The following is a 15,794-nucleotide window of genomic DNA, read 5'->3' as shown; positions in this document are numbered from 1 at the left end:
GCCCGAGCGTCCCCGAGGGGGCACGGGCCGCACCTCGAGGAAAGGACCCTGAACGCGGGCTGGGTGTTCGCGAGCACCTTCTAGAAGGGCAAGCGTCGAGAAAGGGAAAGAAGAGCCCAAAGGCATGTCCCCCAGCCCCGGGTAAGCATTGCTGCGTCCTGTGTTCCAGCTCCTCACTACCAGTCTTGCACAAAACATTTATCTACTGAACTAAAAAAAAAAAAAAAAAAAAAAGTAATTTAAGGTAAACAAGACGAAGAACAAATCACAGGATCTGATTTCTCTCATTAAAAAGAAAGGTCACTATATAACAGTGCCCAAGTGTGCAGAATGATGTAGTGCATAAACTAAAACTCAGCACGTGGCAAAAAGATTTGCAACAGACAAAGTCTAGGGTCTTTTATTTTATTTTATAGATTAAATATATCTTCAGTAGAGTCTCTTTTTTAAAACACACAAAAGGAAAAAATACATTCTTCATGTACATAGGAAATACTGACCACGTAGCAGGGACCAGGTACAGTGCAAAGTATGAACACAGCTACACAGACATCACCACCATGGATGGTTATGAGGCTTTTTCTACAGTAAAATTAGAACAAGTTAACATCTCTGCTTCCAAAGAGAAATCCATACCCTTCCCTTCCATGGCATTTTGTGGGATTGTGCAGGAAAGGGTTTTTTTAAAACTTTCTTAAGGTATTATAAAATCCTTGCATTGCATGAGCAGTTATCAAACTCCAGAAGCTTTACTTCTTTCACACATTCATAATTGTACTACAGTTTTCATTGTGATTGCCGTCTAACTCCAAAAATCCAGAGAAACCCAGAAATATCTATAACCCGGTAAAGAGAAAGGAATGAATCGGACCGATTGTTGCAATGTCCAGGAAACATGTACCACATACACAAAAGATGGATGATAGTGAGGTGTGACTGAGCATCTCCTATTTATTACACATTTGGAGTGAGGGCACAGGGCTGCATGTTTTGCTTCGGCAGTGAATCTCTAGTCTCTCTCAGTATGGGATGTCATTCTGGTAGTACTGGATCATGTCATATGTCCTACTCCTAGAGAAGAAAAAGCAAAGCCAGAGGTAAGTAAAAGTTTAAAAAAACACTGCACCTACTTTCACAGAAACAAACATCAAGATCCCACAGAAACAAAACACAGGTGGAGGAAATTAGCTGCTAGCCCTACAGGCTTTGAAGGCATTGTGAAGGCCCAGTTACTGTTATGAAGAGCACAAAACATCCTGCTCTTGTTTAGTCAAAAAAGAAAAAAGTATTTCCATGTTTCTCAGTGTGGCAACAGCAGCTTGGATCCTGCGTCTAGACAAGCCAGAAGTAACTCACATTGCACTGGCAGTTTGTTTTAGGAGAAGGAAATGCATAATGAACAAAGAAAGATCATCAGGGCTGTACGGAGAATAGATTATGTGGAAATAAATGTAATCTTAATTAAAGAGAATGGTAATAATGAAAATAAAAGTGCAGGGGAAATAACATCATTAATAGGAGCACTCTGATGAGTGACTGAACAAACAAATCTAAGCCTTGTTACAGATAACACAGTTATCCACGGGCAGAGCTTATTCAGGTCGCAGGCTAACCACGCTACAGGTAGAGAAGCTCAAGCTTGTAAGAACTAAGCTGTCTCTGTGCATTCACACAACAGTGTGACTGCCTCCATAACCATAACCCCCAGTTTTAACCTAACATTCTGAGCAGATGCACCAGCAGGCACTAGAAAATCCAATTCAGTTCTAGCAGGGCCGTATCTGAGCCAGTGCCTCACCGGTCTGAAGCTGACCCCATATGGAACTACACAAGAGTTTGTATTAGATGCTCCAATATACCCCACAAAGTCTGTATTATCTGGGATGATAATCAAATATGCACTTAAGACATTTAAGTATGTAATCTATTGTGCTTAAAGTACTAAATGTAATAAAATTATATTTTATGTGTAATTTCCTTTCAAAAGGTATTGCACAACGTACTAAACTATTTGTATGCTCAAAGGGAAAAATAACCTGCATTTGATTGGCTAGCTGATGGTAAGTTGATTTTTAAATTGTTAATTATCAGATAGAACTGATTATTCCATTCAGTATACTGAATAGTAGATGACAAATAAACATAGGCCAGCTACAAAGACACTGAGAAACCATGTTGCTTTTTAGCTCTGATCAAAGCTTGATGACCTTCCTTTAGCCGTAGGAAGAAGACATGCATAGATGCCAAACCTGTTGCTGAGGAAACAATTCTGGATGATCTTGATGATGAAAGTTGCAGCCTCTCGTTCAGTCATGTTGGGGCTGAATCTGTGTCTATATGCAGAAAATCACAAAAAGCAGGAGTAAAATTAGTGAGGTTTCCTTTGAGCATAATACAAATGTGTCTGCACAAGCTTGAAATTAATTCTATGAAGTCTGCTGGAATTCTACTTTCTGAGATATTCTATAAAATAAAAGTTACTATTTTTACAACCTTAAGGTATTTGAGCAGCACAATACCTATGCTCACTGCACAAGTTGTGACAGTAAAATTCTATGAAGAACAGATGAATATTTTTCCTGTTCCCACATATGCTGACTTACTTCAGCAGCTTGATTGTCTGCCCTCGGAAACAGGGCAGCCCTGTATCCAACATTAATGTCACCAGTGAGACAACAGCATCCATGTAAGGCCTAGAGAAGAAGAGGACAAAAAGGTTACAGAACACCAACTTCTGCAGCCTTAGCAGGTAAAGCAGGCAAGCTGAGGAGTTCAACGAGCTGGATCATACCTTTTTCTGTAATTAAATCAACACATATAATCCTCTTACATTTGCTGGTGGAGCTACACCACTGATTGCAATCTGTCACTTTAATTAAATTTCACTCCTTTATGTTGGACTACCAGATACTCAGAATGCTGCAAGCTGAACAGTCTCAAGAAGGATTATACAAAGCAATGCTTTAGTAAACCACATTTCTTTGGCATCACAAAGGTGAATCAATGCATCAAAACAGCACAAAAGGCTGAAACTAGCAATACCATAGTAAGAGATTAACTTCTAATTCCTAATCACTTCATGTAATTCTTTGCTACATCAGCCCAGCTTCCCTCCTCCTTTCTCTCCTCCCACTTAGAACAATTATGACCTATCAAGCTCTACTTGATACTCTACTACTTGAGTGACATTTTTGCCTTGATACAAAACTTGCTCTGGACTGCTCCCCCTCAAGGAACCAAACTGATCTTGACTCACAGACAGCCCCTTCTGGGGAAAAGAAATTTTCGTTTTATAAGATAACATCAGTAATACTTCATCCTCAGAATGAGCTTTTATCTAGCCAGTACTGTACTGTCCTCCTCCTACCCACATGCAACATCCTCTTCATACAGATTTATTAGTGCTCCTGCATGTTAAAGCAAAGGTGACATGGCACAAGGTGAAGTTGCAAATCTTTATAGTGACTGGCTGAGCTACCAAAACCCCAGCATATTTTATAACAGAAAATTGTAGCACTTTTTCACATCCTTAATTAACTCTAACTAAAATAGTGATTAATGTGATTGTCCTACTTGGGAAAAACAGAAAGGTTTTGATTCTCCTGTAGTGTCTTACTGCAAAGTTTTAACAGCATACTAAATTGTGTGAGAACAACACATTTATAAATTAAATATATGAAATTTTCAAATATAACAGAAGAACAGGAAAAACCCCACAATGTTAGGCTGTAAAATTGCAGGATTAAGTTGTTTCAAAGTTTGCAAGATGTACCAGGACAGACTGACAGGCTGGGCCCCCTAACAGACACAAGTTTATTATTATTTATCTTCTCATCTGGTTTTAGGCATGCATGCACTTCCACTTTTAAGCAGTTAAGAACACCTTACCTGACTGCCAGATAGCCTCTGACACACATCTCCATAAACCATTTGAATGGGGTTGCCTCCATTTTTCCTCCCATTATCATCACCATCTCATCAGTCAGCTTAATGTCAGGCTCCCAGCCCAGATTTCCACCAGGTGAACTTTCAAACATGAATCCAAAATCTGTGCACAAAAGATCAGCTGCCTTATAAACTTTGTTGGTTAATTTTGTGCTGTCAAAGCTCACAGAAGAGGTGGATTTCATGTATTAACATCTACTTTTTTGTACCAACATTTCAACTGCAACTGGAAAAAAGCTTTGGTGAAGTGTAAGAGCACCAACAAAAGAATCATCACCATGACATTAGCCTAAAGAATGATGGCACCAAACAAAAAAAATCTGTGGGGAAAAAACTGCGCAGTTCCAGAGCAGCAAAGCTAAAGCAGAGGTTACAGCCTCACATAATCATATAACTTTACTTGTCAAATTTAATTCATACTCATACAGTGATAAAAGGAATCCAAAGATACATTTATATATGTATATATACATACATATATGTATGTGTGCATACATAATTACATATACATGTTTAATCCATCCACATGTGTATGTTCTTTCCTGAGAGGCAGTCAGCACAAATCTACATACAAAACTGAACAGGCACGAAAAGATCCCATGTATATTTACAAACTGTGAAAGCAGTATGTAGATTATCTCCAAAGGGCTTACTGTTTTCTATAAGCAATACTTTATAGCAGAAGGAAAAGGAATGACTGAAATTTGAATGTGGATATGACTGACCAATGTGAATGATGTGTCCCTTTTTGTCCAGCATGATGTTGCCATTATGCCTGTCTTTAATCTGGAGCAGAAACAGGAGAAGGCTATAGGCAGCCATACTGCGGATGAAGTTATAGCGAGCCTGTACAAAGAAGTTAAAGCAAATCAGAAGAACATTGAGAATTTAATAACACTCCACCCCAGGAGCAGGTACAGCTAAGCAAAGTTTTTTTCATTTTTTTGCACCCATGATTAGTCTGAAGCAATGTTCAAAGATATTATCCATACATCTACAGCTGCAATAACTTCTTTAGCTAACTCACTCATAGCTAAAAATGGATTATCAGCATGAGAAACCAGATACAGCATTACAGTAGTCATTATCCAATTATTTGCCATTATTTCTGATAGATAGAACGTTTCTCAGTTGAGATTTTGCTGTGCTTAGCAACTGATACTTTACCTTCTGGAATGCAAGGGTAGACTCATCTCCATACTGCCTTGTAAAGTAATCATACATGCCAGAGTCTGTCTGCCTGCCCAGCTGGTCACGGGATGTGCAGTCAGGAATGCATTCAATAACACCACACTGAAGGGGAAGAAGAGAAACAGGTCTGTAAAGCACACTCCCAACATATATATTCTGTTCGTGGCTCTTGGCAGTCATACAGATCCCCTGGGAAATGTGGGGAGGCCTACAGATCACCAAATACAAAATTTCTAGTTTATTCATTAAAAAAAAAAAAAAAAAAAAAAAGACTATAACCAGTTTTTTAGGATTTCCATGCAACATAAGACAAGCTCTGTGACTTTTCACTGACTTGCATAATGTAGTTCCAAAAATATCAAACAACAAACATGAATAACCACAGGCAGAAAAAATTCAGAGCCCAAAGCTTTAGAAAAGCTGGAAGCAGGAGAGGAAAGACTTTTTGTCACTGGTACTCCGAATATTTGGCATAAGTGATGTGGGCAGTATATCCTTGCAGTATGGAATTTTTATGTTGCTGGAAGAGAAAGTCTTTTTTAATTAGGAACTATTTTTCTACAGCAGTATAGTTAATTGCCCGCTTACCCCAGGAGCTGTGGCAACCACTCTGTATGGAAACACAAAAAGATCCAGGCCTACCAGCTGAAATATGTTCTTGAAGAGATCGATGATTTGTAAAGCTAACATGTCCTGTTATACAAGAAGAAAATTGCACAAGCATTAGAGGGGTTACAGATCATAAGTCAGACTACAAAAACTCTCTGAAGAACTCTGAAGTGAACATTAAGTTACCCCAGCAGACCCAGCAGGTCTGCAGATGTGTGCTTGTGCATGCACTGTGGCTCTGGCAGAAATCAAAAAAGAGGAAGATAAATGGTGTTTAAGTGGGTAGCAAGTAACACTGAAGATTTAACTCTTGACCTACAAAGAACACATTTTTCCATCACTCTTTGATAAAAAGGCTACTAATAACTCTTGGGATTCCCTCTTTACCAAAACCTATTAAACTTCAATGTGCAAGATATCACCTCAGAAATCCTGCTACATTAGCAATAGTTCAGTTGAAGAATAACCTCTGAAAATTATTTTTAAGTCATGGTAAACTGTCTTGAAAAAATAGTCATTGTTTCCAAACCAGAATTCTCTAGCGGTATAGAGGTCTCCATTAGTTAGGGACTGAAGGAGAGATTCCAAAGAAAAGTATTTCTATACTAAAATTCTCTTCTTCATTATTGTAACCTACAAATCTGTCTCCTATAACTGCAAAGCCCAACAGCTTTGTACCTGTCTGCAGTCATCGCCCACTTTGAAGATAGCTGCCTGCCAACAGATTTTCTTACTGTCCACCCCTTCTTCTGCACTTTCATCTATGGAATCGGAACGGCAACGCAGACCTGCAGCAAGAGTACAAACCACAACCAGGACACAGACTTCATTAGTAACTTCTGTAATGACAAGCCCTCTGCACTCAAGACCACAACATTTCACTGCAAGTGCACTATAGATATTTCTGCGTTGCAAGGTGAATGCCCTAAGATAGTTCCCCTTGTCTACTGGAACATATCAAAATTGTATTCATTTACCTGTAAATGCCTAAATTGCATTAAGCTAGTCAGCTTGAGCATCCCACAAAATTTCTTATGAGAAAAAAACTGCCAAAACCTGGAGTTTGCTACAGTCTAAAACCAGGGGAAGGCAATCAACTCACATGTTAGTCTAAAGTAATTGTTAAAATTTCATCAAGATACCTATGTGGCTTGCTTCCTGGTGCTTAAAGAAATTAAAAAAAAAATATGGATTTAAGTTTTCAGAATTTTCTTCTCTCTTCCTCTGATCCAGTTTAATTTCTGATCTGAATTATTGCAGATAAAAGTTCAACATGGAAATAATTTTACTGCAGCAGTTCTGGTCACTAAAAGCAGGCAATTTTAAAGGATTTTCTGACTCTTAACTCATAGTGTCAGTGATTAAGAGGCAGTTACTGACCTTCTTTTTCAAGCTCACTAACTCCGCATCGTTTCACTTTAAATTTGGCCAGGTAAGGTGCTTTTGCTGCACTAAATTGTAACAAAAACAAAGATGATGATGAGTGCAAGTTAGCCAAACAAGAATTTCTAGGAAAAATGCCTAAACATCATTAACTTAATGGGGGAATATAATAAGAGCATGGTACCTCTGCATAGGAGTTCCTGATTTGTAATCGATGTCCAGAACGATGGCTTCAGGATTGCTGGGCAAGTAACAGCCTGCAAAATGGAGCAGACAACTGAGAAGAAATCCATTTGCTAGTGTGACAATGCAAGCTGGAGAATAACTGGTGTGTCTATACCTTCAGTACATAGTTTTGAATTAAATAAAATGTTAGAGATAAACTGGAGGTTACAGTTCGTGAGCCACAAAGGATGCAGTATCCTTTGCATTACTGAGTGACTGCCAAAAACTGCCGGAATACAGTTTTGAACTAGTACCACAGAGCATGTACAACAAATGTACAGACAGGACTTCTCTTACAACAGTCCCCAGTAAGATGTGGCAGCATGTCCCAGTGCACTAGGGAGGGCCCTTAGCAACCAACACATGGTAGGAGAACTGAGACCTGTTAGAGATCAGAAAAAGCTTTCATCAAACTCCATTTTAAAGAGAAGATTCAGATTGAGGAAAACATGTTCAAGATTTGTAAGGACCTTCAGACGACAATGTTTCAAGGGAATGTCTGATGGAAGAAATAGGAGAATGAAAGGAACCAGTCACACTTCATTCTTGATATAACATCACTTTTCAAAAGCATCTCATCTTTTTAGAAAAGGAGGTAGTCCAAAGAGAAAGAGCTTATTTATCTTCCCTCTTCAGACACAGGTTTCTACTCTTATCCGTGATGTCCAACATCTAACTTGCGCTTGGGCAAGTTTTGATGCACCCCATAGGAATTAATTGGTGGGTAAAAATATTTGCATTTTTTCAAGAGAAAATCCATGTGTAACAGATGAACAGGCACCAGCATCAAAACTGAGAGCTGCCACTTGCAGAGATTTCAAGATTTGCTTGCAGAAAATACAGTACTTACGTTGAATGCAAAAAGTGATACAATTAAATCACTTCTTACCAGGCTGCACTTTCACTTCAGATAGAGCACTCAAACAAGCTTTTTTTCTTTCATCTCCTTTAGGGAATGGCCTAGAAAGATTAATTCTGTTTTATTTACCAGCATACTATGCATTATGCTATGCACTAGTTTTAAATTTATTCCAAATTTATACAAACTTCCCTAAAAATGTTTCCTCCTGTAACGACAAATAGCTCTGAATGCAGCACTTCTAGAGAACTTACAGGCTCAATAACTAACCAGAACATTTTCCATGTCAGTGAAAGTTATAGTCTTTGCTTTGTAAATTTAACATTGATTTGATATACAGGTTGTTGACAAATCCAAACAATGTAAGAGATGTGAAGGAAATATAGGAAGGCTCTTCTTTATACAGAAATTTGAACATAATTGCACCTTTGTAAGCACTGCTGTACTTGTATCAATGTAGTTTCCCTTGTGGAACTTATTCTAGAGTAGGAACATTCCTAACTGGAAAAGGACAAGCCAGCAAAATGCCTACTCAGTTACATAAGTCATTTGTTTCACATACTTGGCATGAGTGCAGTTGTGACCTGGACGATTGGTAACATGGTTAATGATCAGTAGGTACAACTGCCCAATCTGCAAAGGCAAACGGTGTAGCCATCTATTGAAGGCAGTCACACCAGAGTATGCTTACCTGGTGTAGCAGCATGCAACTGAGAGGAATTACTTGTGCTCTCATTTTAAGCAGCACAGCAGATTACTGAAGCAGCAACATAACACTTAATAAAATCATCACAGATGATACATTCACTCATTTAAGCCATCTACAAAGCAAACAGCATCACCTCTATGCTGCTTTTACCTTGAAGGTGCACAAAACAGATTCATTTTAAGGCTGGGGTGTGAAATGCAATGCTTGCAAAGCACAGTTACTATCTGTTGTTTAATTATGATTTCCTGTTAATAAACAGTGGATTGCTTTCATTCTAAGTATCAAGATATTTAGATGCTAACTCCCCCTTTCAACCCATCCTATTGCGTGAAAACGTCTTAACATGCACACAGAAGACGCCTAATATTTGATTGCTTCTGTGATGTAAGTGTCCTTTAGCCTGATGACCTTATACTGGTGTTTTGCAAAGCTTCATTTTAAAGGAGGTATGTTCCAGGGCATACATTTTATATTACTTTAAAATACTTTCATACTCCAGAGAATGTTCTAAAAATATGCAATGAAACTGCTTACAGACCTAAGAGCCTGTGCTGAGCTGCTGCCATCCACTGGCAAGCTTTATGTAAGTTACATGACATATCTCACTGTAGTCTTTACAGTGAACAGTGAGAATCTCTCTAGGAGCAGGAACTTTCAGTTTTAAGAGAGCAATAATCCAGAGTTTATAACATCAAACCTTTCTCCATTTAAGAATTTTCTTTCTTCAATTTAGGAATGAAGGAAAAAGGCTTACACATACAAAAAGAACAATCATCAATGAAATGTCTTTGAGAAGAAATTTTAATGGAGTTTCAGCAGAAGGTAAACCGTTCAGCTATGTTTGAGATTTTTGTGTGGTTTTTTTTCTTTGTTTTTAGACTCCACAAAAAATGCACATCAATTCTAATGTGGAGTAAAAAAAAAAAAAAAAGAGTCAATCTGGTAGCCCTAATCAGAGAAGTGCTGTTTTTCCTTCCCGCACCAAACTCTGCTTCCTCTTCCGGAGAACGTTAGCAGAATATGAGAAAAAAAAAAACCCAAATTAATGATGTGGGTGACAACTACACCGATGAGATTTCAAGCAGGACAAGAGCACCAACTGCTTTATCAATTCCATTCCTGTATCAGTACAATTTTTCTATAGAACTTCATTCCACTATTAACAACAACAATGTATTTGATAAAATAAGATTAAAAACTGAAGTTCAAATTTAGAATCATCTGCTTCCCAAGTTAAAAAGTCACTGCTGTTTTGGACAGATTGCTAGCTCAAAGCACAAGCACCAAGAACAGGGCAGACATGATAAAAGTCAAACTAAAATGTGCCTTTGCATCCTACTACAACTCTTAAATTACACTTAAGAAAAAAAAATTGTTTCTTAAAAACAAGCAATTATTTTTTCCTGAAAACACTACCCCAATATCCCTAAAAGGTGACTCAGCCTCTTATCAGGACACTGGTAATTAACAGAACAGTAACCCCCCCAAAAAGCACAATTCTGAAGTACAGCACTTACTTGATGATGGCTGAAACATTGGTGATTTTATTAAAGAAATCAAATTCCCGTTGGTAGAACTCCTTGGCTGGGCCAGATAACGAGCCAGTTATCTCCTCTACCAGTTGCTCCAGAAGCTCTCCAATATCCGCTGCATGTGAAAAAAGAAGCATTTGTGTCAGAAGCTTATTTCAGAAAGCTAAATTATATGGGTGATAGAAACGGCCACATTCAGACAGTATTCAAAAAAAGGTACTGATGCAAACATTGCAGCATCTCTTTTGATGCATTCTGTCAGGTAGAACACCTCTACAGAATTGGCCCTACTTCTATAAATGAAAGAGAAGTTCCTAGCTAAAAGGACTGCTCCTGCCAGGACAGAAGCAGGAAGGAGATTTAGTCTGATCTGAGACAAAGGAGAGAGTCAAGCTAGACTGTATTTTAAAGCACTCACGATCTTTTTGGTGTCCTTCTTCATCCAGGTAGATATTAGTTTTCATGTTCCAGATGAATTGGTGAGCTAAGAGCTGGGATTTGGCAGCTGCCCACAGGATGTATTCTCTAACGTAACCCATCTGCAACCACATCCAGTCCAGTAAGGATCAAAGATCATTACAACTCTAGTAGACTCGATACTACTGCTGCTAATAGCTGTTCTTCAAACTCAAAAATATTTAATGGATGGAAAGAAGAACTCTGCACTCTCATTCACATTGCTAAAAAGGCCTTTGAAGAATGACAGATTATTTTAACAGGTAGCAAACTGACCTAAACTGTTTTCAGCTTTATTACTGACCTATTCCATTGTCCTAATCAACCTTCCCACTTCAGTGCCACTTCTATTGTTCTTTTTGGATTTAAAATCTCTGTTTTGTTCATATGCAGCTGTTTCATTTCCTCACCTTGTCATACCGAAGTGCCTGCACAATCTGTGGAATGTAGAATAAAATGGCATCCTGAAAGAAACAAGATGGGAGGGTTTTTACTGCTACTGTTTTAGTAGTTGGAAGGGAAGACAAGTCACACGCACAGAAAAAGGCTCCCTTCAGGTAGGTGATGAACAAAATAGCACTGCCACTTTATTTTAAACTGTATATATGCCACTTACTCAAATCAAAGCATTTTTCTGTCCAGTTACTCAATTCAAAAACATCACTAATAATCATGTATTTTACAGTCCTAATACAAGCCTGACAAGTGTTAAAAAACTCATCCTTCAGCTGCTTTAGAAGAGACACTTTTCCACTGAGAGAAGATTTGAAAGCAACAATCTAAGAAGAGCAGCTTGAAGAATTCAGCTCAGTGCTATTTACAGCAAAAACGTTGCCAGTATTATGTGGTACAATCAGCTTTAACGTTTCATCCCAATGTATTCGCATGCTGCAGTGTGGTGTGCCCACTTAGCTTACGTCTCTCCATGGTGTTAAAATGAAGCCTGTGGCCACAATGACCAAGGCCATAATTTTATTTGAGGTGTTGAGGCGCTCTTGGAACTCATCTTACCGGAGGAAATGATCGCAGGACTTTAACTCCATACTGAGCTGTTAGAGGATGAGGTGGATACATGCTTGAAAAATAGGAAAGTCCAGTTGGTGGATCTGTTGGTGCCCAGCACAGGACATGGCTGAGCTCTGGTGCATCAGCATCAATTGTATGCCAGGTAACCAAGTACTGGAAAAGCAGGTCAGACACATTAGGAGTTTATAGCACGCAGTAATGTTAGGATAATACACATCAGACTGTAATGCTATAATCTAGCTTCCTAAAGCAGAGGAAGTGAAACATGATACATTTTATTTTATGAAAACACAGCTATCTTATCTACAGCATTTTTTCCCCCTATAGAAATCTAATTATTGGAACTACCTCACCTCCCAGATCACCAGATGAAGTTAGTGAAGTCAAGTTACGAAAAGCACAATACAGAAGTTCTAGCATAGGGAGAAAGTAGAAAGGATGAGGCCTTTTGTAAGAGACAAAGAAGGCTGAAGTAATTTCAGAAGCAACACTCACTAGTGTGGTGTGTGGTTTTGCTGTGTTTTGGGGTTTTTATTTTTTTTTTTTTTTATGCAAAAAAACTAACAGAGATGGTGGCTGTACTGCAAGGAATGAGTTTTCAGACATTTTGTGCACGGTGAGAACATACCTAGAAGCAAGATTACCATTAGCTAACTAGCCACCTACCCTTATTACTGTGATTGTGCCTCAGCACCCTATTTCCACAGCTGTTCTGTCATTCTTTCCTACAGAGCGATGGTTAGCACTAGAATGTACACTGTGTTAAGTAAAGACTGTACTTTCCAATATATCTGGATGAAATGTGCACACTGGGGCCCTGTGACAGTATAAATATCCCTAAGTACCTTTATGGCTTCAGGCACGTCACTAACAGCTCCTGGGTCCAAGCGAACCAAACGCGTCACTTCTGTTCCGATGGCGTCGGTGTTCTTAAACCTGCGTGTAACCAGGAACACAACAACATTATCAGAAATCCTGAGAGCCTCTTCTATTTATGTGAAGATGAGAACAGCAAAGGGCAGGAAAGTATACGCTTAATACACAAATAGTCTGACTATGAAATAATGCACACTGAGGGACCAACGTGTCGTTAAGTGAGGATCAAGGAACAACTGGTCCCCATCCAATGATTTTGTATAAACCACTAGTGTTTTAGCCCACTATTGGATTCTTGGCTGAAATATACTGTCTGGGATTCTACAGAAACCAGTGTGCAGAACTCTACTTGGCAAAAACTGTCACTGTTGTAAGGGGGAAAGAATTTCCTTTCCCTTCCAGAGCCAACTATGCTAATTTGCCTATAATACTTCAAGTGCAAGCCAACATACAGCATGAACACTTCATTCAAAGATACTTTTAGCACTGTTTAAATGCTATGTATGCTAATGGATTAAATGCTATTAAAAACTAAACATGATTTCTTCTGAACAAAACACTATCCAAGTGTCAGTGAAGAATAGATGGTAGGAAAGGAAGCTGGACTCCACTAGAGCCTGAGCCAGATGAGAATGTTTAGTAACGTGGTCTCATTTCAAAGGTCTCAACCAGCTGTGAAAGCATGCAAGGGGGCCGTAAGCAGGAACAAGTGCCATCAATACTAACAATGTAAGTACTTAGCAGGAATTACATCAGTTCTTTCTTTTGAAATATCTCACCTGGTAGGCAGCTGTACAGCAAGATGAGGAGAAATGCTCCAAGCCAGATTTACATTATCCTTCCACTGCTTCTCACTAAGACTGATATACTTAGATCTCCAGTTTGCTACACTGCTCTCTCCAGCTTGATCCAGCTCTAGCTCGGGGGAAGACAGTGGATTGTACCACGTGATTAAGCGTTCAATCTCAGTAGCCTGAGGGAAACAGGAAAAAATGTGGTTTTTGGAAGAAGAAAAAACACACCCAGTTTCATACTTTGGCTTATGTATACTGCAACAGCAACAGGGGCTTTGAAATCTGTGCAGTTTCCCCATTCTTCTGATGACCCACCAGCAAAGAGAGCAGCAATGTTCTTCGCTTCATGTAGTACTTGTGTAGCTGTGTACCTCTGTTAGTCTTCTTGGACATTCCTTGAGAAAAGGATAACAGAGTTTTCAGTGGCTTTTGTTCAGCATGTTAAATGGAGCTTTCAAACTGTCCACACCTAGCAACATTGACACGTAAGAACTGAATAACCACAGGAGACTTGCATATTTAAATCAGAGTGACTCCAGAAAGTCAGCGCTGCAGCTACTCATTGTACAGTTGTTCCAGGCTACAGGGATATCAATTTACCCAGTACTGTCTAAAGTATACTTTAGAAACATGACAGCATACTAAAAAGAAAGAGCACTTAATGTACAACTGTACAAAAACACCTCCTCCAATGTCACTCCGCTGTCCCCAAAAAGCACTAAGGCATGTTTGCACAAACAAAGCAATTTCCTTGAAGGATTTCAATACATCTTGACCTCCAGTCTTATTTCTTCTGCACTACAGAGCTGAACATTCTATTAAGAAAAATTTGCTGCTTGTTACTAGTGAGACTTTTTCATCCTCCTAGCAAAGTTTGGTGTAGGTAATTAAATATCCTGCAGAAGAACAACAGCTCAATACTCAAGGAAAATACTGACTTTAAGCAATATCTGCATATAACATATGCTGTATAGTTGGCTGCAGTGAGCTGGTTACAGTCAGAAAGATACCTGATTTTTTAGATATGGTTGACATGCCACTGGACAAAGGGTAAGTATTTATCCATCCTTGTGTAGCCTGTTGCCGAGATCCAACATTGATATCCAGGTTGCTCCTAGTGTCTTGATTATCTAACAAGAGAGCACAGATCCAAGGTAGAATCCAATCAAAGCAATAATGGGCTTTTGAAACAGCGCATAAAGGAACTCACCAGGTGGCACGAGCTGGCTGGCTGTCAGGTACTTCTTGTCTGAGAACATTGCTGTCCAAAACTTGATCAATATGCTAATATCCTCACGAAGCCTCTTTTCTCCTTGTGTAGGGTACTTTGAGGGACAACTTAAAAGAAATAACACAAGTAACATGAAGTTGAATGTATTAGAAAAAAAGAAACCTTACACAAATCTAATCATGCTACATTCCTTCTTCTGACCAGAATCTACAAGGATGAGACTACATATCACTACATTTTATCCTCATTGCTTTGTTCTGTCCGAAAGTACAAAATTTCTTTTATAACTGAAAATTAAGCAGCAGTCTGTCAGCATCTTGGATTAATCTGAAATTTAATATTACGACTGACCTCCTCACATTCACACATTCCTATCAATTATATTATTTTCTGTTGTGTCCGTGTCAAACACTGAAATCACCAGATTCAGTGGGGGTGTATTTCAAAGCAGTGAAAATATATTTCAGCCACACACTCTGTAAAAGCAATTCTTTAAATCTTACAAATCTAGGTAGTTTCGAGCACTGAATAAGACTCCAAAATAAGCAAAGAAAGAAAAGAATAGAAACCAAGTACCTGAAGGTACTATTTTACAAACCACACATAAAAACTGGAACTTACATCTAAGCCTCTTTTGAGATGGTTTACCAACTACACAAAAGCACAAGGAAAAGTTTCTGTTAAAATGGATGAAAAAGGAAAGGAGGAAGTTAAACCTCTGGAAGAGAAAGACAGCTACTGCTCTGAAGTATCATGGAAGGTTCAGGAAATCTCACACATACTTTCAGTGAGTAGCTACAAATAAAGAAGTACCTGAAATAATCAAAGGCAGTTGAATAAATCTTTTCTCTCAAAACATTTCGAATAGTTGCATTTGGAACCACATCAGCATGCAGCAAAGACAAGCCCAGAGTCAGTAACCTAATAAGCAAAATAGTCGCAGAATGAAAATTTCGGC

General features: G+C 38.7%; 1 protein-coding gene across 1 annotated transcript in view; it reads right to left on the bottom strand.

Annotated features, from left to right (window-relative positions):
* Nucleotides 1-373: 373 nt before the first annotated feature.
* PI4KA (phosphatidylinositol 4-kinase, catalytic, alpha) overlaps nucleotides 374-15,794 on the bottom strand; it is a 59,141-nt gene continuing 43,720 nt past the window's right edge. Inside the window, exons 35-55 of the mRNA XM_008950058.1 lie at nucleotides 15,650-15,757; nucleotides 14,816-14,943; nucleotides 14,616-14,735; nucleotides 13,921-14,000; nucleotides 13,591-13,784; nucleotides 12,781-12,871; nucleotides 11,921-12,088; nucleotides 11,320-11,373; nucleotides 10,872-10,992; nucleotides 10,439-10,568; nucleotides 8,243-8,313; nucleotides 7,313-7,385; nucleotides 7,126-7,196; nucleotides 6,424-6,533; nucleotides 5,725-5,829; nucleotides 5,113-5,238; nucleotides 4,671-4,791; nucleotides 3,889-4,048; nucleotides 2,604-2,693; nucleotides 2,250-2,333; nucleotides 374-1,071 (exon numbers count right to left, since the gene is read on the bottom strand). Of these exons, the coding sequence (XP_008948306.1) occupies nucleotides 1,020-1,071; nucleotides 2,250-2,333; nucleotides 2,604-2,693; nucleotides 3,889-4,048; nucleotides 4,671-4,791; nucleotides 5,113-5,238; nucleotides 5,725-5,829; nucleotides 6,424-6,533; nucleotides 7,126-7,196; nucleotides 7,313-7,385; nucleotides 8,243-8,313; nucleotides 10,439-10,568; nucleotides 10,872-10,992; nucleotides 11,320-11,373; nucleotides 11,921-12,088; nucleotides 12,781-12,871; nucleotides 13,591-13,784; nucleotides 13,921-14,000; nucleotides 14,616-14,735; nucleotides 14,816-14,943; nucleotides 15,650-15,757 (2,257 nt within the window). The 3' untranslated portion in view covers nucleotides 374-1,019. The remainder of the gene's footprint in view (nucleotides 1,072-2,249; nucleotides 2,334-2,603; nucleotides 2,694-3,888; nucleotides 4,049-4,670; nucleotides 4,792-5,112; nucleotides 5,239-5,724; nucleotides 5,830-6,423; nucleotides 6,534-7,125; nucleotides 7,197-7,312; nucleotides 7,386-8,242; nucleotides 8,314-10,438; nucleotides 10,569-10,871; nucleotides 10,993-11,319; nucleotides 11,374-11,920; nucleotides 12,089-12,780; nucleotides 12,872-13,590; nucleotides 13,785-13,920; nucleotides 14,001-14,615; nucleotides 14,736-14,815; nucleotides 14,944-15,649; nucleotides 15,758-15,794) is intronic.

This window comes from Merops nubicus, unplaced genomic scaffold (genome assembly GCF_000691845.1).
Source record: "Merops nubicus isolate BGI_N331 unplaced genomic scaffold, ASM69184v1 scaffold29731, whole genome shotgun sequence".
NCBI lineage: Eukaryota > Metazoa > Chordata > Aves > Coraciiformes > Meropidae > Merops > Merops nubicus.
Note: the sequence above shows the minus strand (reverse complement) of the source record. Positions and strands in the feature narration are given on the sequence as shown.